Here is a 27,937-nt window from a genome sequence, read left to right as displayed (position 1 = left end):
GACCCCAAGAATTTAAACAAATGCTTAGTGCGCAACATTCATTACACTGCCTCATGGGAAGATGCCAAAAACACTTTCAAAAATGGAAAATACTTCTCAACCCTGGATGCCAAAAGTGGCTACTGGACACAGATGCTGAGCCCAGAAAGTCAGCCATTGACCGCTTTCAATACCCCATTCAAGAAATACTGCTTTGTTCGCTTACCATTTGGCCTGTCTGTATCATCAGAAATCTTCTGTGCCCAAATGGACAAAGCCCTGGCAGGTGTCCCAGGCACATTTCCCTGTGCAGATGATGTCAAAATTCAGGGATTGACGGAAGAGCGTCACGACATCCACCTCCTCGAGACAGTGAGCCGAGCCAAGGCTGCTGGGATCAAATTCAATCCAGACAAGTGTCAGGTGAAAAAGAGACGAATTGAGTACTTCGGAAGAATCATTTCACCAGATGGCGTGGAACCTTGCCCCAAAAAGGTGAAGGCCATTCTACAACTGGGCGCTCCGGAAAACAAGCAGGAACTACAGAGCTTCCTGGGGTCAGTCAATTTTTTGTCTAACTTCATCCCAAACCTGGCCCAGAAAACAGTCAGCATGCGTGGCCTCCTGAAAAAAGATGTTCGCTATACCTGGACTTCGGACATGCAAACTGAGTTCGAAAGTGTCAAAACGGGGATCTCACAAGCAATGAAGCTCACGCACTTTGATCCTGCCAAGCAGGTGGTTATTGAGACAGATGCATCCCTCAAAGGGCTTGGGGCCGTCCTTCTACAAAATGGACGCCCAGTGAAGTTCCTAAGCAAGTCACTTACCCCAACTGAGAGTGAGTATTCAAACATAGAAAGAGAACTCTTGGCGGTGCTTTTTGCATGCGAGAAGCTGCACGTGTATGTGTTTGGAAGACGCGTCAACATTCACACTGACCACAAGCCACTTGAATCCATTTTCAGAAAACCCATCAGTCTGGCTCCACCACGCCTGCAGAGAATGCTTCTGAGACTCCGCACCTACGATGTTCATGTCGAATACGTTGGTGCCAAACACGTACCTCTCGCAGACACACTCTCTAGGCTGGTCAAACCTGGCTCGGACCCGACAATTCCAGGCTTGGATGTCAGCATCGCTCAGGTCCTCAAGATAAGGCATACGCGCCTGGCGAACTTGCAGGAGGAGACCAAGTGTGATCCTGTGCTCTCCACACTAGGCCAGCTGATCAGCAATGGGTGGCCTGAGAGTATGCAAGACCTTCCAGACACATTGCAGCATTACTGGTGCTTCCGAGACGAGCTCTCATGCACTGACGGCCTCATAATGAAAGGTAGTAGAGTAGTCGTCCCATCAAAAATGCAGGCAGACACACTACAACGCCTACATGATGGCCACCAAGGCTTATCTGCCATTCTCAAGCGAGCTCGACGTTCAGTCTACTGGCTAAATATGCAGAATGAAATCACTGATCTTGCCAATGGCTGCGAGGAGTGTCAAATACATGGTGCAAAGAAACCTCGCCCACCAGAGAGGCAGATATCCACAACCAGACCCATGGAGGTTCTGGGATGCGACCTAATGGACTTCCAAGGTCAGCCCATCCTGGTGTCCATAGATTACTTCTCTGGCTACATCTTCATAGACCCACTGCGAAACAGCACCACCAGTGTTGTAACTGCCCGCTTGAATGACAACTTCAGGCGTTTCGGCCTGGCAGAGAGGGTCATATCTGACAATGGCCCATGCTTTCGATCAGACCAGTTCCAGAAGTTTTGTGAGCTGTTTGAGATTCACCACACCACAACCAGCCCCTACCACCATCGAAGCAATGGCAGAGTCGAACGTGCAATCCGAACAGTGCGTAACATCCTCAAAAAGTGTAAGAATGACACTGAAATCACACTAGCCATCCTGGCCTATCTTGACACCCCAATCAGTTCAGACCTACCATCACCTGCGGAGCTATTCCTCAACAGACGCATTAACACTCGGCTTGGCCAGCCACTGAACTCCACTCACCTCACTGAGGAACAGAAGCTCAGTCTCACAGACAAGAGATCAGCCCACCTCAAACCGCAGCGTACCCCTCAGATACGCTACGCGCCACAGCAGCCTATCTGGTACACCGAGGACTGCTCATCAGAGTGGAAAGCGGGTTACATAGACATCGCTGACATGCATCCAGACTCCTACTGGATCATCACACAAACAGGCAGTCGACTCCGGCGCAACCAACGCGACATCAAGGTTCGATATCCATTCAACCCACCATCAGTGGCACCCCATCACATGGAGCTCAACTTCCCCGACAGCGGCGACGACGCTCCACCTGTCTCCACCGACGGTGAGGTGACCAATCCGGTTGCCAACGAGTCCACTCCACATGCAGCAACACCTGTCGACTGTCCAGTCAACATCCCGGTCCCCTCGAAACCAGTGCCTCCAGAAAAACCATCACCAGCACTGAGGCGATCTGGTCGGGTGACCAAATCCACTAAAGACCCCAACTTTGTGTACTCTACGTACAAAGGCAGGTGCTGAGGATCTAGCCTACAGTAAGACATGTCCTGGGACCTCTGTCTTACAAATGTATGTTTGTCATGTTTGTCATGTCTTTAAAAAAAAAAAAAAAAAAAAAAAAAAAAGAAAGAAAGAAAAGAAAATGCTTTTGACAATCCAAGTGTTACTTGTTTTGCACTTGCACTCACCTTAGCTGTGGACTTTTAGTTATTCCTATGTAACTTCATTGAAGGTGGAACATTCATTTTTTTTGTTGTATGCTTAGACTTTGCGTTGTTGACATATTGGCAGTGCTAAGGCACCACTTAAAAAGGGGCATGTTGTAATATTAGATATTCTGCCACCTCCTGTTATGTTTTGTGTATTACCAGTTCTACCCAGAATGCTGTTCTACCTCTACCTGCTCTCTCTCTTAATAAAGTAGCTGTCTGACCAGCATCAAACTTGAACAGAGATAGTCATAGGATGAGGTTTAGGATAAGGTTTCAAACAAGAGATATAATCAGAATCAGGTGTCTTTTTAAGTATTGAAAATCATTGACAAACAAACATGGAACTGTAACCACACAAAATCACATCCGCAAAGCCAAACGAAAGCAAGTAGCTTACATGTATTGTAGATTAATAAAAGAAAGGAAATAACAGACAAAGGGTAACAGAACAAAAAAAAGACAGATAACAGAGAAACTCTACATGGGACAGTTGTAAAGTTTTAACATAAGAATAAAGAATTTTCCAAATAAAAATATTAACACCCATGGCAAAGACCAAATCTAATTGCTTTCCAGGTATCTCAATCTTTCTAGATTTCTAATAACTGATGGCATTGCCTCATTGCAATACTTTAGATAGTCATTCACCAGGGGTTTTCAAAGTGACTGATATGGCTCAAAATATATTATTGTAACTCTGAGCAATTAAGTTGAAATTTCTTACAGTACTCCTATGCTATGTAATACTTCCACAATCATCCACGAAATGGGCTACACACCAGTGTGTTGTATGGTGTTGTATTGGGTGTTATGTTTATACATTAACTCCCAGTAAAGCAGGACCTGCTGGAAAGCAGAAAGTTTAACTGGTAAAGAGCTACATTGAATATCACATCATAACAAAATATCTATCACACCCATTTTCTCAAAAATCACAAATGTCCTCTGAATAGAAAAGAAAGGGCAAAACGCAATTTAATCTAAAAGCATCTCAAAAATTGTTGACATTTTAAAGGGATAGTTCGGGTTTTAAGACACGAAGTTATATGGGTTCCCCGTCAGCAACGTTGTGCATCAGCACTGACTTACCCCGCAACAGCGTCCTGTGAGCCGAGATCCAGCCGGTTTTTGATGCTGAAGAAAGTAGTCCGGCAAGTTTCTGGGGTCACGAAAGTAAAGTGTTTTTCTTCTCAAAACCATATGCGTTCAAAAGAGTGATATATTTGCACCACAAAAACGTTGTCCAGGAAAAATTCAAACCTCGTTATCACTTACTTATTTTTCGCGATTCCTATCACTGCGCGCTACTGACAGCTGGACAACGTTTTTGTGGTGCAAATATATCACTCTGTTGAACGCATATGGTTTTGAGAAGAAAAACACTTTACTTTCGTGACCCCAGAAACCTGCTGAAGAAAATAGTCCGGCATCAAAAACGATCAAAAACCGGCTGGATCTCGGCTCACAGGACGCTGTCGGGGGGGTAAGTCAGTGCTGATGCACAACGTTGCTGACAGGGAACCCATATAACTTCGTGTCTTAAAACCCGAACTATCCCTTTAAGGTGGCACCAGCGGATCACTGGCTGGAGTCTGAGTGTTTTCAGTGGTCTCTGGTGTAGCAATAGGCTGTTATGACATATGCTACGGTGTGTTGTTTTGATAATCTCTGCTGACCTGTTTGCCTGTCACCTCACCAGTTGTTGTGGCTAACAGGAGGTCTGTGTGTTTGAGTGTCAGACTCAGATAGCAGAGACACAGCTGCTGGGGGTGACAGTACATCTCCAGAAGCTTCTTTCTGTGAGAGCTGATGTTGTCTCTCAGCTGCTCCACTGCATCCAGCCCATCATGTTGACCTTCAGGTCTAACTTCTCCAGACGCTCAGCAACCAGATGCAGAGTCTGATGAGCCTGCATCTGCAGCACAGCGTCTGACAGACCTGCGTTTGTCCCCAGAGCAAAACTCACGCCTTACCTGTCCAGGATGAAAGTAGCGGCGGGCGGATGGAGCTGCTGTCAGTCTGGTCCTCACCCTGTCCACAAGCTGAGCGATCAGGGGGTTCTTGTTGAGCACGGGTCTCTGTGGGGACGTCCGTCTGCACTGTGGGCAGCTGTAGCAGCCTCTCTGCTCGTCCTGGTCCCAGTGCTGCTGATGCTGAGTAGTTGTGTACACAGGGAATGGCCATTCTTCCCCTCCATCTCTCTCATACTGCACTACACATTGCAGTGACTATTGGATCAGAGTGTGTTTAGAGGTGGAGAAGTCCAGCTTTAGAAGGTAAAAGTTGAACCATGTATTGGGTCTACCAGTGCACTTAACACAGGTGAACAAAGTGTCATGAAGACACTCATTACAGTAACAATAGTGGTGGCTATAACACACCTTCACCAGAAATAAAACGCTGGCTTAACAGTATTCCATGCATTTGGTCCATAGCTGATCTACCAGGTTGAAGAGTTGAACAAATTAGAATCAGCTGGTTTAAGTGAATGGTTGGCACAGATATGTACTGTATGTGATAGGACTTTTACTTTCTGAAGCTGGACTTTTCCTCCTCTGGTGTTTGGTATTGTTGAGGATCTGTGTCCTGGAATGGTTTCCTGAAGAAATGATTTCAGGAAATGTGAACGTTACAATAGAAGTGGGTGATGGGGAGCAGAGATCAAGAATGTGTTTTCTTCAGATGTGTTCACAGACAAACTTAATTACTTTCCAACACAGTGCCCAACACCCAACATAAGGAGATCCATCAGTCCGTTCATTCTGCTCCCTATCAGTTATTTTCTGTTGGTGTCCCTTGTTGCACTTACAAGTAAAGTTATGTGTTTTTTTTTTTTTCAGATACGTTTTCAGATATATTTCGCATACATGTACACTCCAATTCTGAAGGTGGCCACTAGAGGGAGATTAGTGTCTTTATTACTGTATTGTGCCAGAAAGAGGACTTGGAGCAGCAGAGTTCCAGAATCCAGGACTTATCATTACATCCAAACCTGTTCTCACCCCGTCCTTTCCTGCTGATATTTTTATACGAGACTGCTATACCAACCTCATCCCCACTCCACTCAACCTCGCAGTAGCAGCGTCCTGACACACCCTCTTTACACAGCACCTGCCACCAACCATCAAATCTCTCTGGATGATCAGGAGCTGACTGGAGCTCAAAGCTCCTCTCCATCCTCCTGTCCTGGGTTTGGATCCAGTGTGAAGTTACAGGAGTCTTTTGGTTTACTTGAAATATTGCTTGGGTGACTGGGAGCCTCTATAAAAAAAATCAGTAAATACTTGTGCAATCAAAGATTTAAGCACAATCAGAGGTATGTTTATCCTTTAAATTGAGAAGGGCAAAACACAATGGAATGGGATCTAAAACAATGTTTGACATTTCAGGTTTTGCTTGTCACCAGATCACTGAGTGGTCTATTACAGTAGGAGGACTACATTGATTCTGCTGTGTTATGACATACTACTCTGGTGTATTGTGTAGGTCATCTCAGTGCTCATCTGTTTTCCTGTCACCTCACCACCACTCATTGAAATATAAAAAAAAGCAAACAATTGTGTTTTTTTGTTCAGGATTAACACAATTGTTTGCTCATTATTTTCAGTGCAACATGAATCAGGAAGAATAAGAGGGGACAGGAATAATAACTGATCAGATTAAATAGGTCAATGTGCATTTGTGTTTTGTTGTAGATCTTCATAATATAAAGTAATATTCTCTTGTTTCCACACAGGATGACAATCTGCCAAACAGAGAAGACACACTACAGCAAGCACATGTATTTTACATTCACAGCTGATAACAAAGTTTTTTTCAAAATATGTTTTCATTTTATCTATTTTCTTGGTCTTTATGATTAAAGTAAAATAAGATGTACAAATTCAAAACTTTTTTCAAGAAATTGAGTGGGCACACAGAGTAACACCCCATTTTTATTAAAGAGAGTTGTGTGAAAATTACATTCTGAAACTATTCGAGAGCCAATGTTTGAACTTTGACTTTGATTTGATTTGATTTTTTATTTTATTTCAAATGTACAGCACATATGAAAACAGAAAACAACACAAAATAAAGAATCTATTTTTTTTACATTTGAAAGGGAGTGGGAAGAAGTATAAACTTATTAAATCCCACCCCCATTGATATCTCTAATCATACGGACACAAATGTGCACCACACTACCCACACCACAATGTGGATCCCATCCGAATCGAAGGCACCACCACAGTAACACCCCTAGTACTGCTCTCAAGTACTAGTCAAGCAAGTACTGCTTGAAAATTGACTTTTTAAATCTTTTTTTAAACTGTTTCATGTTTGGACATTTCTTTAAATCCACATTTAAACCATTCCATAACCTTACCCCACAAATTGATATACTGAAACCTCTCAAAGTTGTTCTATTACTGAACCTTTTAAAATTAGATTCTCCCCTTAAATCATAATACCCCTCTTGAATAATGAATACTTTCTGAATATTCCCTGGGAGCTCATTACTTTTTGCTCTCTGCATTATCTGTACTGTTTGGTATACTATTATATCAGTGAATTTCAAAATGTTTGACTGTAGAAATAGTGTATGAGTGTGGTCCAGATATCCAACTTTGTGAATAATGCGTACTGCTCTTTTTTGTAGAACAATTAATGAGCACAGTGAGCTTTTATAAGTGTTTCCCCAGACTTCTACACAGTAAGTTAAATAAGGTAAAATTAATGAACAGTAAAGGATGTGGAGTGAGTTATAATCCAGAAGTGGTTTTGCTTTATTTAGTACTGCAATACTCCTTGATAACTTATTTTGCAGATGTTTAATATGTGGTTTCCAACTAATTTGATCGTCGATGGTGACTCCAAGGAATTTTATTTCAGAAACTCTTTCAATATCCACCCCATCAATTGAAATATGTACCCATGTATCCTTTTTACAATTTCCAAATAATATAAATTTGGTCTTAGACAAATTTAAGGACAGTTTATTATAATCAAACCATATCTTTAATTTACTCATTTCTTTCGTAATATCATCTTGTAATTTCTTTAAATCATTTCCTGAGCAAAAAATATTTGTGTCATCTGCAAAAAGTACTAATTTCAATACCTCTGATACTTTACATATATCATTTATATAAACTTTTATGCTGTACACTACTCGTCCTTCCTTCCAAAGCTGAAACACTAATGCCTCCAACTGCAGCAGAAGGGACCTGCATGGCCTGAATAATACAAGACCAATTCTCAACGGAGAATACTCACAGCAGCTTCACTGACGAGCTATTATTTAGCCAAAACCCAGGGTACAGTGTCTGAGTAAATGTGGTCTGGACTCTGTGCAGGAGGGTCACTGTGTCAGACACACTGTAGAAAGCCAGAGTCCCTGCCCTGTGATTCACATACACTCCAATTCTGGAGCTGCGCACTAGAGGGAGTTCAGTCTCTTCATTATTGTGCCAGAATGAGCTGGGGCTGGAGTTGGTGAGCTCCAGCCTCCAGGACTGGTCATTCCATCCAAACCCACAGTCATTACCCCGTCCTTTCCTGCTGATGCTTTTATATGAGACTGCTATATTGACCCAATCCCCACTCAATTCAACCTCCCAGTAGCAGCGTGCAGACACACACTCTCTACACAGCACCTCATAAAATTGATCAAATCTCTCTGGATGATGAGGATATGACTGTGACATACTCCCCTTCTCCACCTTCCTGTTACCCTCAGACAGATGGAGGTATTCATTTGCTGTGTTTGGATCCAGTGTGAAGTGACAGGAGTCTGATGGAATAGAGGACAACACAAGAGTTAATTAATCATCATAACGAGTGACGAAATGACTGAAAGTTAGACTGAGATTGTGTGTGTGTTTTCATCTGATTTTGCATATTTGCACAAGAATGAGTAGATGTGAGAGGTTCTTTACATACTGTATGATCTGTGTGTATGATCTGTGTATTGTAACATGTATGTGTGGTCAAATTGTAGGGACATAAAGGGAGACCTTTACATTTCACCTGATTGCTATGCCCATGCATAGGCCAACTCAAGGTCTTTGTACCTTTTGCCTACACCTGGAAACATGCCCGAGATCTTTGCTATAAACCACATACTGTACATTCATTTCACCACACATTAACACATTGATTCAGGATCACAGAGAAGAGGGGTTTTATTTGATTGGCTTATAGTCTTGAATGACAACACATATCATGGACAGTGCCTTCAATGAACTCTAACTGAACAAGTGTGTCCTTTCCATATAAACTTCAGACTGCCTGATCTGCTGTAGCAAAAACTTGGTTAGAATAACCAGGCTGGGCTAAATACGGAGAATCGAGCCTGTATCTGTTCTGTTGGTGTGAAGTTACAGGAGTGTGATGGGATAAGGGACAACACAAGAGTTTCAAAATGTACCTTTTTGTTGAGTGACAGAATGAGTGAATATCAAATTGAGATCGTATGTGTGTGTATGCTTTCTATTTCTGCATATGAAGAAGGCAGATGCAAAACCCTTTAAACTTTTGTTTTCAATTGTCTTTCATCAGGCTCCTATAGGTTGTTTCCTACAAATCGATCTTTCAGACCAGGAGGGAAGTGGTATTTAAAGCTAAATTATTTGATTAACATATACTATGAGTGGAGAGCATTCACTCACCATCGTTATCTCATTTTTGACCAAGGTGACATTTAGAGGCACCTGAACCTTGCATCTGAACTCTTCATATATTTACACTAGGATGAATGCATGTGGAAGGTCCTTCACATATGTGTGATTTGTGTGTCTATTCTGTGTGCGGTCAAATTGTATGTTTGCACTCACCTTGCACACTCAAGGACTTTTTACACCCATACAACAGTACAAATGTTCCCTGCCTTTTCTATAACACATACACATCCCTTCCATATGGCCTGACCTGACCTGCTAACAGCTAAATCCTTAGTCTGGCTATCACCATACTTAAGTCAATCTTCTAAGATTGAACATTTGTATGGGGAGTCTGCGCTTTATTTCTACTGCACGAGAGGCGTGCTCTCTCGGAGGAGGGGCTTGACTGTCGAGCTTTATTGGCATCGTTCAAATCATGACTCCGTACGCTTGGATAATCCTTCAACCATCAGACCAACGATCCGGTATATCTTTTAGATAAGCTAGTTTGTGATTTGAGCTAAAGGTTCTGGCAGGGAACAGAGGAGATAGATGTGCAGGTTTCCTGAGCTGCCGGGCCAAATCCAAATTCGCCGGCAGGTCAGGCTCACCCAGCCTACTAAACCCTGCTAGAGTCAGAATGACTGAACTGGGCTTAATCTACAGGGGAAGCTTTTCTGCATTTGCTCTGCTGATAATTTTGAGTCTCTGCATTCAGAATGCTTTTTATTAACACTCCACAGTCACAGTTTAACTTCATATCTCACACTGTCTCTCACTGTACACTCCAAGGAGACCATCAGGAGCTGTCATCCATTCCTATCATGACTGTTTCTCCATGTACTGTGCTGTGTCTGTTTCTGTGCGGTGTATAAAATGTGTGTGTGTGTGTGTGTGTGTGTCAAACTCACATTGTAGGAACTCTTCTCTGGTTGTTGGCTCAGAAGGCAAAATAACCTGGACTTCAGCCACTATTGTAATACAAGGAATCATATTATCAACAGCAGTGGCTTAAATAACTGTTTGAAATGTCAACATTGCATCAGCCTCACCTCCTGTTTTTATATGACATTTTGACAAGGTTTTCTTGTTACGTTATTAGTGTCATCAGTTCTCCCACAGTGAGCAAGTGAAAGCATGGAAACACCTTAAGAGTCCCTGAGCCTAAATTCATATTGTGATATTTGAAAATACAAGCCTTCAGAAACACAAGTTCCTTAAATTCAGCGTATTGACACAAATCAAACATACTGTATAGTTGTGAGTCATTGTATACAATATGTCAGAAGTATGACCAACCCGCTGAAGACATCTTCATGAATTCCTCCCTGTAGAAATCCTCCAGCTGCCCCTTCAGTGTGGAGACAGATTTGTTGACGGCCTCAAAAGAAAGGCCTTGGTTAACATAGATGCTGGATGCAGCTTTACTCTCAGGTGAGTTGCTCACCGACTGGAAAGTCTAAATATAGAGGAGAGATTCATTAACAGTTTCAGAAGAGAGGCTTTGGTTGACGTCCATGCTGGATAAGTCTTGACTCGGGTAGGTCACTAACTGATTTATAAGTCCACATGAAGAAACATTACAGAGAGAAAGAGGAAGAGAGCAAGAGAAGTTACATTTTATGTCTATGACTAGATATAGGATATATGATATACTGTATGTCTGGATCTGGAGAAACTAAGTTGTGCACAAGCAATTCATCACCTTGAGGAAATGGATGTGGTCCTCTGAGTGTGAAAGCTGCTCCAGCTCAGCATCTCTCCTCTTCAGCTCAGCAATCTCCTGCTCCAGTTGCTTCAGGAGTCCTTCAGCCCGACTCACCTCTGCCTTCTCCTGAGCTCTGATCAGCTCTTTCACTTCAGACCGACTTCTCTCAATGGAGCAGATCATCTCAGAAAAGATCGTCTCACTGTCCCCTACTGCTGTCTGTGCAGAACTCTGATAGAAGACACACAAACACACGGGGTCTATATAAAGCAGTCGAGCCCATTCACTTAGCTCTTCCTTCAAGCTTTCTTGCTTGCAGTGTGGTTTAGAGGAACTGGGAAGTTATCCTCTCTAGTTAACTAGAGCTATAGTCCATAACTGGGGCCTTAATGGCTTGTCCAGCAGCCAGCTATTTGTCCCTTCTGGTCAGTACTCACCTTGAGAGTCTCCACAGCCTTCCTCAGTTCCTGCAACTCGTTCTCTCTCTCCTGGATTCTCTGCTGAACTTTGCTCTGGGTCTCTCCCAAGTGTGTCTGTGTTGAACAAATGCAACATGCATACTGCTGTTAACATAGAATTAAGTGCTAGGCCTGTTAGACAATTCCTCAAGCACAATTTCTTTTTTATCAGGGTGAGCTCACGGACACATGTCTTTAATGTTAATGATGAGTCCATTGCTGAGAAGACTATCATTACAGGCTGTGACCATCAGGTTTTACATAGACTTATTTTAATGCATAAATGACAGCTTATTAATTAAAACATGTCAGTCAACACTATAGGATACTGTACCTTCCACCGTTGTCTCAGATCATGAACACAGGAAAAACATATGGTCATATGAACACCCCTCTTATGGGCTATAATAATGTGTGTGAGATACTTTAAAATCACTGTAGCCTAAATCATATAGTAGTGCCTTGGTGTTTTGGTTTGACCTTTGGTGTGCTTAGTCCCAAAAACGTTGAGAACCTCTGCGCTAAGACGGTTGGTCTGTAACCTGCTTAATTCCAGTTAGCCATAATTGTTAACATCCATACCTGTTTCTCCTTTCTCCCTGCAGAGGCTGACACAGTGTCATGGCCTTTGTGATCATCCACCATGCAGAGAAAACAGACACAAGTTTGATCTGTACGACAGAATATCTCCAGAGGCTTCTCATGTTGGGTGCAGATCCTCTCCAGTAGCTGACCTGTGGCGTCGACCACCTTGTGTTTTCGTCCAGGATTTACATCGTTGTGAACTTTGTAGTGAGTTTCACAATAAGACAACAGACAGTCCAGACACGACTTCACAGCTTTGAGTTTTCTCCCAGCACAGAGATCACACTCCACCTCCCCAGGACCAGCACATTCAACAGGAGCAGAAGCAACAGCTTGGATTCTGGTCTTCCTGAGCTGCTCCACAAGCTCAGCAAAAACATTATTTTTGTATAGAACAGGTCTCTGAGTGAACGTGTGTCTGCACTGGGGGCAGCTGTAGACTCCCTTCTGATCTTCCTGATCCAAGCAACCCTTAATGCAGTCCATGCAGTAATTGTGTCCACAGGGAATAGTCACTGGATCCCTGAGAATGTCCAAGCAAATCGGACACATAAAAAGGTCCTGGTTACTTGTCATGGACTCTGCCATTTCCCTCTATGCCGCAGAAAACAATTCTCAAAGCTCTGGACTTCACAAAGCACTGCCCTTTCAGTTTCATTTCTCCTGATTTCTGTGTGACTTCCTGGTTGTGTACGAGTGCGCTAATGAGTTGACAGGGCCTGTAGGGGGCGCAAGAGACCATAACACATATTCCCACTGAAGTGGACTTTCCACCTCTGGTGTTTGGTAGTGTTGAGGATCTGTGTTCTGGAATGGTTTCCTGAAGAACCTTTGGACAGGGGCTTCTTAATGTGTGTTTGCCTTGGATTTTGGCACAAGGGATTTTAACATAATCCTGTGTATTAATGTAATGTGAACGATACAATAGAAGTGGGTGATGGGGAGCAGAGATCAAGAATGTGTTTTCTTCAGGTGTGTTCACAGACAAAATTACTTTCTAACACAGTGCCCAACACCCAACATATAAGGAGATCCATCAGTCCGTTATTTTTTTATGCTCCCCATCAGTTATTTTCTCTGGGTGTCCCTTGTTGCACTTCTTTCTTCAAGTAAAAAGTTGTGTTTATTTTTTCAGATACAATTTTCAGTTTCAGATTTTACTTAAGATCAATAGCTATCACAAAAAGTTCACTGTATTTGAATAGATGTTGTCTAGAATTGTTTACAAAGAGGCTTTTGGGGTTGTAATCTGTTGCTTCTACAGATGCTGAAAATCTGTCAAACTGCCGAGACACAGTAGGAAACACTGGCAAACATATATTTTTATTTCTGCAAAAGCAGGCAGGTCAATCAGAGGTTGAATTTACATTTACAGCTGATTGTATTTAGGTCATAGGTCATTTATTCTAATTATTTTTAATATTTTCATCATTTTTTTTCTTGGTCTTCATAAATGGGGTAAGAGATACATGCTCAACACTTTTTGTACAAGAAAGTCCGTGGGAGAGTTGAATACTTCCTTCCCTTCCTTCCTTACTCCTTTCCTATATTCGCTTCCCAAAGCTGCAACACTCATTACTGCAGCAGGGAGCTAGCCTGGCTAATACCAGAGCAATTCTCAACTGAGAATACTCACAACAGTTGCACTGATGAGCTTTTATCGAGCCAAAGCCCAGGATAGAGTGTGTCAGTGAATGTGGTTTGGACCTTGTGCAGGAGGATCATTGTGTCAGAGATGTAGAAGGCCAACGTTCCTGCCCTGTAATCCACATACACTCCTATTCTGGAGGTGGCCACTAGAGGGAGATTAGTGTCTTTATTATTGTGCCAGAAAGAAGACTTGGAGCGGGACAGTTCCAGAATCCAGGACTTATCATTACATCCAAACCTGTTCTCACCCCGTCCTTTCCTGCTGATATTTTTATACGAGACTGCTATACCAACCTCATCCCCACTCCACTCAACCTCCCAGTAGCGTCCTGACACACCCTCTTTACACAGCACCTGCCACCAACCATCAAATCTCTCTGGATGATCAGGAGCTGACTGGAGCTCAAAGCTCCTCTCCATCCTCCTGTTCCCCTCAGACAGACGGAGCGTTCTGTGTGATGTGTTTGCATCCAGTGTGAAATGACAGGAGTCTGATGGACAACACAAGATTTTTTTTTTAATTTAACATCTCGCTGAGAGAAAGGATTGTTTTTGTCTGACCCTGCATATATTTGCATTAAAGTGAGTTCATGTGGAAGGTACTTTACTTACTGTACTGTATGTGTGATCTGTGTTGTTTTTTTTCTGTTTGGTCAAATGTTTGTGAAAGAAAGACCATACTTTTTCCATACTCAAATTTCCAAACGTATGTATTATGTATGAAAACATTGGAATTTAACAATAATATTGTACAATTAGTTTTGGGACCTAAATATTGGGTAGACAAACTTGGAGCAAAGTCTGAGACAGTGCAGCAGCCATCTTCCTGGATGTTGTCTGATTTGACACAGAATGACTCATCTGTATAGGCTGATTGGACTTAACAAGGTGGGATAAACAAAACTAAGGCCAAACACCTTATGCGGCAAGAATGACTATTGTCAACCCTGAACTGTTTAAACATGTTTTTTTTTTTGTTTTTTTTCCAACTGACTTTTGATCTACAGTAGTGCTGCATGAAATGAGACGGTGAAACTCACATCTTAGGAATTCCTCTCTGGTTGTAGGTTCCGATGACAAAAGACCATGGACTTTAGTCATTACTGTAATAGAAAAAAATCACAAACAACATTTACTTGTAAGTAGTGTAAATGTCAACACTGTATCCTAACCTTTGGTGAAATCAGTACAATTATAGTGTGTCTCAGAGAGGTGGCCAACCTGCGGCAGATATCTTCATGACTTCCTCTTTGCAGAAATCCTCCAACTGCCCCTTTAGTGAGGAGACAGATTTCTCGACAGTCTCAAAAGAGAGTCCTTGGTTAACATAGATACTGGATACGTTTGTAATCTCTGGTCGGTTGCTCACTGACTGGAAAGTAAATACAGAAACATGTGACAGAGAGAGAGAGAGAGAAAGGAGGGCATGTTCTCAATTAAGCATTCAGTTCATGCAACGTTAAATTAGGGATCTGTATTTCAGGACCGGTAAATACTGTTGATAGTTGATATGGAATATTTGATCTTATTTTTAACAACATGTGTTAATCATTATTATACACGAGACCAGTTAGATATTGGGATGGGTGATAGACTATCTACAGTATATCACTGTTTGTCATGGTACAACACTGTAAAAATATGAAAATAACATTCAACATGATCATTTTCAGACTTGACAAATAAATCTAACAATTAAACAAACTTGTTTTAGTCTTCCAGAAACATTCTTTACAGCATGCAGTCCACTAAAGTGCTACAGTAGGTAAGTTAATCTCATCAGCACATCCTATGCCCTCATAACCTATCAAAAGTTACCTTGAGGAAATGGATGTGATCCTCTGTGTGCGAAAGCTGTTCCAGCTCAGCATCTCTCCTCTTCAGCTCAGCAATCTCCTGCTCCAGCTGCTTCAGGAGGCCTTCAGCCCGACTCACCTCAGCCTTCTCCTGAACTCTGATCAGCTCTTTCACCTCAGAGCGTCTTCTCTCAATGGTAAGTATCATCTCGGTAAAGATCCTCTCACGGTCCTCCACTGCCGTCTGTGCAGAGCTCTGATAGACGAAGACATACGGGGCATATAAAGCGGTCCACTCATTCAGCTCTTTCACAACATTTAAAGTGTGGCTCAGAGGAACTGGGAAGTGGTATGCGTGGTGGACGATATGCGGGATTCTCTTTTCGGGTTTAACTGGGTAACCTATTCCGACGCACCTGTCCCCACAAAAGACGTGTGTAAAAGCGTTTTGTAAACCCTCTATAGTATAATCATTTATATCACCATTGATATACTTATTAATACCAACCATCATGACTTACAGTAATACCAACACACTTTATTTCTCTTCGCTTTCCCCTATACCTCACCTAACCATTACCAGCCATCAACCATCTCTGTGCCTGTCCCTCATCAAACCTGAAGTCACATCCCTCTGACTGCCCTACCATCGCCATTGCCATCACCATCCCTATGACTGCCCTACCATCGCCTGCTGTGGTTCCCTGCCCGAATCCTTGGCCCACGCATCCTAGCAACCCATCACTTTCTGAAATAACTAATGGATTACTAATGGACAATTTATTCCCTACACTGGACTATTTGAACTTTCATTGTCATTGTAACTTTCAAACTACAAATGACTTTACTGTAACTGACCCCAGGCAGATGGGTTGGGCCCTTGAGTCGTGGATCTGGTTTCTTCCTATATGTATCTCCAATTCTAGGGAGTTTTTCCTTGCCCCTGGGCTCTCTTTGAATGTTTAACACTCTGTAAAGCGCCATGAGACATGTGTAATGTTTTGGCGCTCTATAAGTGAAATTAAATTGAAATTGGAAGTTCTCTTCTGGCTAACTGGAGGAGCCATAGAGGGCTGAAATGGCTCCTCCAGCAGACAGCTGATGTGGTGCGTACTCACCTTGAGAGTCTCTACAGCCTTCCTCAGCTCCTGTAGCTTCTTCTCTCTCTCCAGGATTCTCTGCTGAAATGTCCTCTGGGTCTCTTCTAGGTATGTCTGTGTTGAACAAATGCATCACATCCACACCATAGAATTACTAGGCCTGTTAGGGTGAGCTCACAAACACATAACTAAGATGTTGATCTTTAATGTTAGTGATGAGACCATCTGATTTCTACTAGAGTGGTTTAATGCTGCTGTTATTCGCTCTCTAACTTGCTGTCTGGATGAGTTATAGCCTGCTTCAATCAAGTTGTACACCATAAAGCCCATGTTATATCACAACTCTTGTCCTTACCTGTTTCTCCTTTCTCCCTGCAGAGGCTGACACAGTGTCATGGCCTTTGTGATCATCCACCATGCAGAGAAAACAAACACAAGTTTGGTCCGTACGACAGAATATCTCCAGAGGCTTCTCATGTTGGATGCAGATCCTCTCCAGTAGCTGACCTGTTGCATCAACCATCTTGTGTTTTCGTCCAGGATGTACATCGTTGTGAACTTTGTAGTGAGTTTCACAATAAGACAACAGACAGTCCAGACACGACTTCACAGCTTTGAGTTTTCTCCCTGTACAGAGATCACACTCCACTTCCCCGGGACCAGCACATTCAACAGGAGCAGGAACAACAGCTTGAATTCTGGTCTTCCTGAACTGCTCCACAAGCTCAGCAAAAACATTATTTTTGTATAGAACAGGTCTTGTAGTGAACGTGTGTCTGCACTGGGGGCAGCTGTAGACTCCCTTCTGATCCTCTTGATCCCAGCAGTCCTTAATGCAGCCCATGCAGTAATTGTGTCCACAGGGAATAGTCACTGGATCCCTGAGAATGTCTAAACAAACTGGACATGTGAAAAGGTCCTGGTTGCGTGTCATGACCTCTGCCATTCCCACTACTCTGCTGAAAGACAATTCAGAAAGTTCTGGACTTCACGAAGCACTTCACTTTCAATTTCATTTCTCCTGAATTATGCATTGACAGTAAAAGAATTCTATGCACAACTTCCTCATTCTGTACAGTGTGCCAAATGACTTAACAAGGCCTGCAGGGGGCGCATGAGACCATAGCAAACCCATTTTCCCACTGAAGTGGATTTGCTAAAGCTGTTATGTGTAAGAGGCTCATCTTTTTTGTCATCATGTCAAAAGGATTCATGGTTCAGATAACATGATCAACAGTCTGGTAGTGGATGAACTCTGGGTTGGGGACAGGGTCCAAGCATTCCAAGCATTGTTAAAGGGATATTCCGCCATTTTTGGAAATACGCTCATTTTCCACCTCCCCTCGAGCAAAACAATCGATATTTACCTTGTTCCCGTTCATCCAGCCATTCTGTGAGTTTGGCGATACAACTTTTAGCTTCAGCCTAGCATAGATCATTGAATCGGATTAGACCATTAGCTTCTCGCCTGCTAGCTTCATGTTTAAAAGTGACTAAGATTTCTGGTAATTTTTCCATTTAAAACGTGTCTCCTCTCAAGTTAGAAAGTGCAATAAGACCAACTGAAAATGAAACCTGGCGTTTTTCTAGGCTGATTTGACATGGAACTACACTCTCATCTGGCGTAATAATCAAGGCAACTTACAAACTAATGGCACTACTACTGCTTGTTGTCTATGGGGACTATTTTCAGATGCTGTGTACGATATCACTGCGCCTATGGTACGTTTGCAAGTTGCCTTGATTATTACGCCAGATGAGAGTGTAGTTCCATGTCAAATCAGCCTAGAAAAACGCCAGGTTTCATTTTCAGTTGGTCTTATTGCACTTTCTAACTTGAGAGGAGACACGTTTTAAATGGGAAAATTACCAGAAATCTTAGTCACTTTTAAACATGAAGCTAGCAGGTGAGAAGCTAATGGTCTAATCCGATTCAATGATCTATGCTAGGCTGAAGCTAAAAGTTGTATCGCCAAACTCACAGAATGGCTGGATGAACGGGAACAAGGTAAATATCGATTGTTTTGCTCGAGGGGAGGTGGAAAATGAGCGTATTTCCAAAAATGGCGGAATATCCCTTTAATATTTGTCCCTTTTCCAATTTAAAGTTTGTGCTTCAGCTAAAAAGCAGCCTGCATTATTAACAACATTCACATGCAACATCTTTACAACAACCTTCACGCCTAACAACCTGTCAAGTTGGACAACTTCATACAGCCCTTTAAAAAGGGTTTTGTCAAGTTTTTGCCTGAAATTGCACAGCGCCTGCTTAGGGGGACACTGTTCCCACTTAGTTTGGCTTATAATCAAATGCTTGAACTCGTTGGAAAGCTGAGACACTTTAGTATCTTGAGAAACAATCAGAGGAACTGTGTAATGTACTGGCACAGAGTTACAGAGGCTGTGTTTTTTCTTTTTGCCGGATAACAAGCATCTCTAACTTGATATGACTTTGAAACATAACTGAGCCCTAGCAACAGAACAGTACTTTAGATCTTTATTTGCCAAGGTTCATTTTGTAAAATACCCTCTGGAAACTACCCACTTTGGTTAATTACATACTGACAATTAAATGCTTTCTACATATGAACCCCTTTGTGTAGAAGCATAATCTTGGTATCAAAATGAAAGTAACACTCTTTTTGTACTTCAATGGTACAGTATGCTGTATCTACTTATTGCTAAGGATATACACTGGAGGATAAGGATAATAACTCCTCATCTAGATATGCTGCATCCCTGTATCCTTTCTGTTTCGGTTCTTTACGAAAAAATGTACCATTGCCAGCATGATGGCCTTGAGCTGAGACAGTAAAACAAAGCAAAGTAACCTATTCTATAATAGCTGTGTGAGCATTCTCTCTTCAACACACACAAAAGGTGTGCGTGCATATAGTTCTGCATTAAGTTGAATTTGATAACATGTTTATGTTGTGTAATGTATGTGTGTAACAAAGTTAAAAGTGTAGTGTATTATGATTTGCGCTAAAATAAAACAGTCTTGTTTAACAATTGTGAATGGGAGCCACTCTTGGTCATGGTGTACTGTATACTGCACATCTGCTGTGTGTTGCTTTCCTACCTGATGATCAGAGAAGTTGTGTGCTTTCCAAGCACTCCACCCTATACGTTTTCAAACAGTAAACTGATGATGAAGTTGATGTATCCCATGTGTTATATTATTTTCTATGAACTTCAACGATCATACTGCATTTTGCATGTTTTGATAGAAAGTCTGTTAATGTTTTCCATTCGACCATGAGTTCATGCATACGTTACTAGCCATAAACTCTGCTAGCCATGCTTTTAATAGGCCTACTGTTTTATCTAGCATGCATGCATTGGATGAATGGTTGCTGATAATGGGCATATTACAGTACACTTGAGCCAGTCTCACTGACATGAACATGATGTAATTCTGTTACCTTAAAATAACAGCTTCAAAGTAATTTTGATGCCACACTTTTTTACAAGTATATCTCTCTGACATGAAGCCAATGGCCTGGAGAGCCTGGTATAGCAGTGCACAAGTTTGTTGTCGCAGGAAGGAGATCCTTTTCACACCTTTACCCACACACACAGGTATGCACACACTCACACATACGCACTCACACATGCATAAACATACACACACACACACACACATCTACACCCCCCACACTCAAAAGCGAAAACTCGCACAGAGAGAAGCACACATACACAAAAGCAAGTGCACACAGGAACACAACAATTTACATACAAAAATGACAAGAGTAGGGAATGGAGTAGGAGATGGAAACAAATTGACAAGCGTGATTTATTTTTGCGGTGAGAATGTGCAGGACTGAGCGGCAGTCATATTTTGTAGCGCTTTGCGGTATATCTAGTTGTGTAAGATTTAGGCATACACATCCTTTACTGATAATGAAACAATAATGAAATGTGGACACACACCACTTGGTGCAGCCAAGGAGTGTTCTGACTTTTACCTGTCACCTCTGTAGTCGTTGTGGCTACCTGGACGGGCCGTGTGTTGTTCCATCTCAGATAGTAGAGACACTGCTGGTGGCAGCCACAGAACATCTCCAGAAGCTTCTCATTCTGAAAATGAATTATGGTCTTTCAGCTGCTCCACTGCATCCAGCCCATCATGTTGACCTTCAGGTCTAAATTCTCCAGACGCCCGGCAACCAGATGCAGAGTCTGATAAGCCTGCATCTGCAGCACAGCGTCTGACAGACCTGCGTTTATGCCCAGAGTATAACTCACACTTTCCTTAACAAAGAAACAAATTTCAAAATATTTATTTCACTCTGTAGTCTTCTCCTGTACATTCCCAAAGGCTTGTATTGAATTTAAAGGAGCATTCACATAGACCTCAGTTTCTCAAAGGAGAATACACATCTCTGTTTCTCAAGTTCTTCTTTGTCTGTGTCTGTACTAGCCCTACATTTGCATCTTTATTTTGTATCAATTTGTTCATGATGTGTGTGGTCGATGACAGCTGTTTTTTCCTCTTCTGCTTTGTATTATATCTTTGGTCTTTAGTTGGATTATTGAAAGACTTGACCGCACACTGTTGATAGCAATTTGCCACAGCATTTTTTTGTTGTATGTCTTTGGAGAGATTTCAGACGGTGCGTTCAGAACATGTGCTTCACGAATGGAGAAGGTTGAATGCATGTTTATGTGGGTTCATATGAAAATACATTTTCTTTATTAATCTATCTTGAGATACCTTATAAGAATCAACTCAACAGATTCCTAATGATCAATATGACCGCCGCTCAGTTCTGCACATTCTCTCCACAAAAATAGATGACGCTTGTCAGTGCATCTCCTTTTTGTGCAATTGATATGCATATATCTCCTACTCTTGCAACTCATGTGTATGAACGAGTGTGTGCATGTGTGGAATCTGTGGATGAGTGTTTATCTGCACGTGTGAATCTGTTGATGTGTGTGTGCATTTGTGTGTATGTGTGTGTGTGTGTGTGTGTGTGAGAGAGTGTGACATTATCATTCCTAACTAGCAACCATTCGCTAAATAGCCCCATCTGCAGGCCGTTGGGTGACCAGTCACTAAATGTACAAATAAATACCTTTTATTGTATGGCCCCCCATGGATGAAATTCCACAAAACGTGGCATACTCCCAGAGAATGTCAGGTTAATAATACACACTCAATTTGGTGCAGTCCATAACATCTCATCTGAAAATAGGGGTGATTAAAGCAATATTACATTGTATTTAAATGTTTTACCATGGAGGTGCAAATCACAATTTGTTTTATTTAAGGCATTAAGATCAATTTCCAAAAGATGATTTTATATTCCTCTTTGTAGTCAACTTTAGCATGTGTTCCAATACTTATGGAGGTAACTGTATGTGCTAACAACATAATACATGTGAGTCACAAAAGCTTAATTGATCCAATAGCTATCCCAAACCCTGGGTATAGAGGTTGAGTAAATGTGGTCTGGATTCTGTGCAGGAGGGTCATTGTGTCAGAGATGCTGTAGAAGGCCAGAATTCCTGCCCTGTGGTCCACATACACTCCTATTCTGGAGCTGTGCAGAGGGAGTTTAGTCTCTATATTATTGTGCCAGAAAGAGGAGTTGGGCCATGAGAGTCTCAGACTCCAGGACTGATCATTAAATCCAAACCTAGAGTTATTATGACGTCCTTTCCTGTCAATGCTATAATGTGAGATTGCAACACTAACTTCCCCACTCCACTCAACCTCCCAGTAGCAGCATCCAGACACACCCTCTCTACACAGCACCTGAGACCACCCATCAAATCTCTCTGGATGATCAGGATACTGGACCTCATTAAAACTCCCTTTAACGCTCCTGTTCCCCTCAGACAGAGGGAGCCTTCTGTTTGCTGTGTTTGGATCCAGTGTGAAGTGACAGGAATCTGATGGAGAAGAGGACAAGACAGGACAAAGTTAAAATGTCACTGGATGACCCAGCAAGCAAATGTTAAACGAGTTTGTAGTCAAGGTTAGGTTAAATTTGACTTAAAAGCTGAATAAAAAAAATATTCTTTTGGAAATTGATCATAATGCCTTAATTTGGAAAAATAAATAAATAAATAATTTGCATTGAGCTCAATGAGCATGACACCAGCTACTAGGCTAACTGAAAAAAAAACACCAGTCCAATCTCTAGGTATAGTGAAGAGTATGAAGTGGAGCTATTTTAATCCCAAAGGCCAAGGATCCTTTGGGATCAGGATGCATAGGATCCTGGATCCATGAAATAACTGGCCTTTAAAAATAAAAATCGGCTTGCCTCTATGGGAATTTAACATAGGGGTGTACTCCTTGAACTCCTTTCCACCACCTGTATTTTAAGGAAGAACATTTTATTTACGATACTGTACATTACTCATTCACAAGGAAATTGGTGTCCTTAAGGGTTGGATTTGTCCTCATTTTCTTTTTAATAAGACATTAAGATCAATTTCCAAAAGATGATTTTGTATTTCCTTTTGAAGTCAACTTTAGCATGGGTGTATTCAGTTATGTAGAGCACTGTACTGTATGTATGCATGTGTTTGAGAGTCAGTGTATGTGTTTATCTGATGGTGGATCGGTGTATAACTGAACAAGAATTAATTCATGACGGGGGTCCTTCATTTAGGCCTACTGTATGTGTATGGTCAATGTGTTCTAACATTGTATTTATTGGTAAAAAAATAAATCAGACTTTTGACCTGTAACAAACAGAGTGAAATACTGTACATACTCAAGGCACTCAGACCAACACACATGCATATACCCACCCAGTATTTTCCTATACTACTGCTAACCATTACATATGCCATTTCAGCCAATAAACATTTTGTTTCGGGGGCACGGAGAGAGGAGGTGTATTGGCTGATGAGGTCAAATCTGGCAGGTGCTACAGGTCTGCCAAGGAACGTACCTTCAGATCTAGAGACAGCTTTTTCTCTGAAGGCCATCAACACACTGAACTCCACAGCAACTGTGCTAAGCTAAAGCTAAAAACGCTGCTCCCAAAGCAGGACAATGCCCGGATGGATTTTAGCCGTTTTTCTTTCACTGTTCTAACTCTGGGGGTGACCGAGACTGGCTTAATTTCATTTTTGGGTGGCGTATTCCTTTAACAGCCTTCTTAGCCATCAAATGCTCAGTGAGCATAGCCTGCCGCTAGGGGCGTGTAGATTTCTAGGCTTTAGTGATCAAGCTGCGTCAGGGAAATGTATATCCTCCACTTTTTTAAACAATAAAACAATTTTCAATGTTGCAATGTACTCGTGGTTGTGGACCACTGGCGCAAGAAACATAGACTTAAAAAAATAATATTGAATTACACGTTTAAGTTTTCAACATATCTGCATGAGTTTACTATACAAAAAACATCAACAACCCTGTGGCATTTCACAGATATCAAGGAAACAGATGTAATTGAACTCAGCTGAACCTAATGAGGCTTCACCTGCTACTCTAGGCGTTGCCAAAGTCCGGTTTAGCCTACATTAATGCATACGTGCATCCCACTCGCAGGCCACATGGGCTGGAGGGTTACATCTTCTCGCCTATTCATGGGTTTCATCAGGTACCTTTCCACAGGTGTAGTAATCAAGCACCATGCAGTCTGCATTGATAATCAAGGTGCTTGATTTTATTCACCTGTGGAAAGGGACCTGATGAAACCCATCACATGCCTACTACCAAACTATCTATAAGAGAGATGGGATGCGTCTTGCATGAGTTAATGTATGAATGGCCTGAGCTAATAAAAAATAGGTATAGGCTATATCGATAATCACCCTGTTTGATCAGTTAGTTTGAGTTTTTTGGCAGACTATACTGTAGGTGTAAGAAGCCGCGACCGCACAGCCCAGGCTGCAGAAGTGCCGCAATGGCGCAGCAAATTATCTTAGGAAAAACAATATATTTAAGCTCACGATATTCACACCGGCCCAAAACGTTAACGGCCCACCGGGAATGCTCCCGAATCTCCCGATTAGCCACCCGGGCACACACACACACACACACACACACACACACACACACACACACACACACACACACACACACACACACACACACACACACACACACACACACACACACACACACACACACACACACACGATACATGCGTAGCCTAATTGCACTAGTAGGGGGAACACGGGGCACCGTGTTTGACTTAAGTGCGCTGATAAAGGGGTGGGTGATCGATTTGCCTGGCCTCGATTGATTCAGTTTCAGCACCACCGTGGTGAACAGCTCTCGTTAAGAGCTTCTTAAGAAGCCTCTTTGGCTTGATCTTAAGGTTCTCCTAAGAAGGTAGGCTAGTTACAGTAAGAACGCTTCTGGGAAACACCCGTATCTTAGCGCTCCTTCTTAGCGATTCCTTCTTTGGAGCCTTCTTAAGTCCTTAAGAAAGATCGCATTTGGGAAACGCGGCCAGTGTCTGTCTGTCTGTCTGTCAAATGTGTGTCAAATGTGTGTACATGTGTCAAACTCACATTGCAGGAATTCCTCTCTGGTTGTTGGTTCAGAAGGGAAAATAACTCGGACTTCAGTCACTATTGTAATAAAAAGAATTATATTATAAACAACCCTGGGTTAAGGAAATGTCAACATTGCACCAGCCTTATCTCCTGTTTTTATATTGAAAAAAATCAAGGTTTTGTGACATTAAGTTCCTAAACTGAATGTCAAAGACACATCCCTTCTCCCACAGTAAGCAAGATAGCATGGAGACACCTGAAGAGTCTCAGAATTTCATTTTATGTGATGTTTGAAAATATCAAGCTCCTTAAATTCAGCTGACTAGCACAAATAAAAGAAAAAGTTGTGAGTCATTATATTTCAGAAATATGACCAACCAGCTGTGGAGATCTTTATGAATTCCTTCTTGCAGAAATCCTCCAGCTGTCCCTTTAGCGTGGAGACAGATTTCCTCACATTGTTAAAAAACAGGCTTGAGCTGACATCAATGATGGATAAGTCTTTAGACTCAGGTAGGTCACCGACCGATTGATAAGTCTAAGAAACAAGACAGAGAGAGAGAGAGAGAGAAAGAGAGAGAGAGAGAGAGAAGAGAGGGGGAGGATAAGACAAGTTAAATTAATTTAGGATATCCAATTGATCTGGAGAAAATTGTGCACAAAAAGAACAACAGTTACCTTGAGGTAATGGATGTGGTCCTGTGTGTGAGAAAGCTTCTCCAGCTCAGCTTCTCTCCTCTTCAGCTCAAAAATCTCCTGCTCCAGTTGCTTCAGGACTCCTTCAGCCCGAATCACCTCAGCCCTCTCCTGAACTCTGATCAGCTCTTTCAGTTCAGAGCGCCTTCTCTCAATGGAGCAGATCATCTCAGAAAAGATCCTCCCAGTGTCCTCTACTGCTGTCTGTGCAGAACTCTGTTAGGAGACACACAAAAAGAAGGGGGCCATCTAATGTGGCTAACTCACTCAGTTCTCACAGCGTGACTCAGAGCAGCTGGATAGTGGCTCAGCATTATACATTTCTTTCCAGCTGAGAACCCTGACTGGCCCATTACTGGTCAGTACTCACCCTGATAGTCTCCACAGCCGTCCTCAGCTTCTGCAGTTTCTTCTCTCTCTCCTGGATTCTCTTACGGATATTTCTGTGGGTTTCGTCCTATATTGAAAAAAATGCATCACAATCCATACTGTACGGTTATGTTATTAAAATGATTTTTTTAACATTCCTGAAGTAGGCTAACAAGCTGTAAAAGCCGTAGTAGCCACTAAAAGTTGATTTACAATGTTGCTGAAGAGCCTACAGCTGAAAGTCAATAAACTTGGCTTTGAAGCAAAAAACAATGCAAAAGGAAAAATAATGCCTTAAATGCAGCATTTTACTGTAATCATGGTCATGAAGAGTTGATAAAAAATTACCCATACTGCAATGCCCCTTATGCACAGTATATCCCAATAATAGATAGGCTATGGTCCATAAAGTGGGAATCTCTGTTATCCTAGTTTTTAACCCTGTGATGATGGTCTGTCATCTTACCACACAAGTCCCATCTATAACTGAAAGAACACATGTCCTACCTGTTTCTCCATTTTCCCAGTAGAGGCTGACACAGTGTCATGGCCTTTGTGGTCATCAACCAGACAGAACAAACAAACACAACTCTGGTCCGTGCGACAGAATATCTCAAGAGGCTTCTCATGTTGGGTGCAGATCCTCTCCTGCAGCTGACCTGTGGCATCAACCACCTTGTGTTTTCGTCCAGGATTTACATCGTTGTGAACTTTGTAATGGGTTTCACAGTAAGACAGCAGACAGTCCAGACACGACTTCACAGCTTTGAGTTTTCTCCCAGCACAGACGTCACACTCCACCTCCCCGGGACCAGCACATACAACAGGAGCAGGAACAGCAGCTTGAATTCTGGTCTTCCTGAACTGCTCCACAAGCTCAGCAAAAACATTATTTTTGTATAGAACAGGTCTTGGAGTGAACGTGTGTCTGCACTGGGGGCAGCTGTAGACTCCCTTATGATCTTCCTGATCCAAGCAACCCTTAATGCAGTCCATGCAGTAATTGTGTCCACAGGGAATAGTTACTGGATCCCTGAGAATGTCCAAACAAACTGGGCATGTGAAAAGGTCCTGGTTGCTTGTCATGATCTCTGCCATTCCCTCTGTGCTGCTGAACGGGACAATTCACAGAGCTCTGGACCTAATAAAACACTTCAGTTTCAGTTTCATTTCTCCTGAATTCCATGCACAACTTCCTGGTTGGGTACAAGTGCGCTAATGAGTCGACAGGGCCTGCAGGGGGCGCATAAGGCCATAACAAAACCCATATTCCCAATAAAGTGTGCTTTGTTAAATTGTAGGCTGTACATTTTTTTTGGTTCAGATGAAGTGACCAGAGTCTGCTAATTAGTGAAGTCTGGGTTAGGGCTAGGGTTCATACAAGAAATTTAAACTGAATAAGAATTAGAACAGACCTAATGACAATATAGTTCCTGATGTGTCTGTGTTCTAAGGGGGAATCACAAAATATGCACATTCCACTCAACAGCCTACAAAATAAATACATCTGAATGTTTTCAAATGTACATGCACAACGCTAAATAATATATTACTATACATAAATAATGTAGATTAAATAGAGAAATAAGAGAAATAAAGAGAGCAATAAAGCAATAAAAAGAAATGTGCAACAGTGCAAGATTGATTATATGACATTAATAATGTAGTGAAGCAGTTAAACCTGAATTAAGGTTAAGCAGGCGTTGTATGTTTCAATACAAGAATAGATCAGCTTGTAGTAGGCT

The 27,937-nt window shown here is 42.0% G+C and overlaps 1 protein-coding gene across 1 annotated transcript; it reads right to left on the bottom strand.

Annotated features, from left to right (window-relative positions):
- Positions 1 to 6,534: 6,534 nt before the first annotated feature.
- Positions 6,535 to 27,350, bottom strand: LOC134089440 (uncharacterized). The gene is made up of 18 exons (XM_062543882.1): positions 26,700 to 27,350; positions 26,194 to 26,280; positions 25,806 to 26,039; positions 25,506 to 25,665; positions 25,143 to 25,202; positions 17,011 to 17,555; positions 16,674 to 16,769; positions 15,578 to 15,811; positions 14,981 to 15,131; positions 14,800 to 14,862; positions 13,746 to 14,250; positions 12,804 to 12,828; positions 12,107 to 12,703; positions 11,504 to 11,599; positions 11,064 to 11,297; positions 10,658 to 10,817; positions 10,270 to 10,329; positions 6,535 to 8,490 (listed from the first exon to the last, which is right to left on the bottom strand). Exons 1-18 carry the CDS (start codon positions 27,288 to 27,290, stop codon positions 7,970 to 7,972), a joined length of 4,419 nt encoding a protein of 1,472 aa, XP_062399866.1. The 5' UTR covers positions 27,291 to 27,350; the 3' UTR covers positions 6,535 to 7,969.
- Positions 27,351 to 27,937: the final 587 nt, after the last annotated feature.

The sequence above is a fragment of the Sardina pilchardus genome, chromosome 8 (assembly GCF_963854185.1).
Source record: "Sardina pilchardus chromosome 8, fSarPil1.1, whole genome shotgun sequence".
Classification (NCBI taxonomy): domain Eukaryota; kingdom Metazoa; phylum Chordata; class Actinopteri; order Clupeiformes; family Clupeidae; genus Sardina; species Sardina pilchardus.
This window is presented reverse-complemented; position numbering and strand designations above follow the sequence as displayed.

Excerpts from the sequence above, each read along its gene's own strand:
- LOC134089440 (XM_062543882.1), bottom strand. The coding sequence starts at position 27,290 with ATGGCAGAGATCATGACAAGCAACCAGGACCTTTTCACATGCCCAGTT. Across the intron at positions 15,132-15,577 it reads ATCACATCCATTTCCTCAAG|TCAGTGAGCAACCGACCAGA; the intron begins GTAACTTTTGAT and ends TTTACTTTCCAG. Across the intron at positions 14,251-14,799 it reads CAGAGAGGAATTCCTAAGAT|ACTCCTGTCATTTCACACTG; the intron begins GTGAGTTTCACC and ends GTTGTCCATCAG.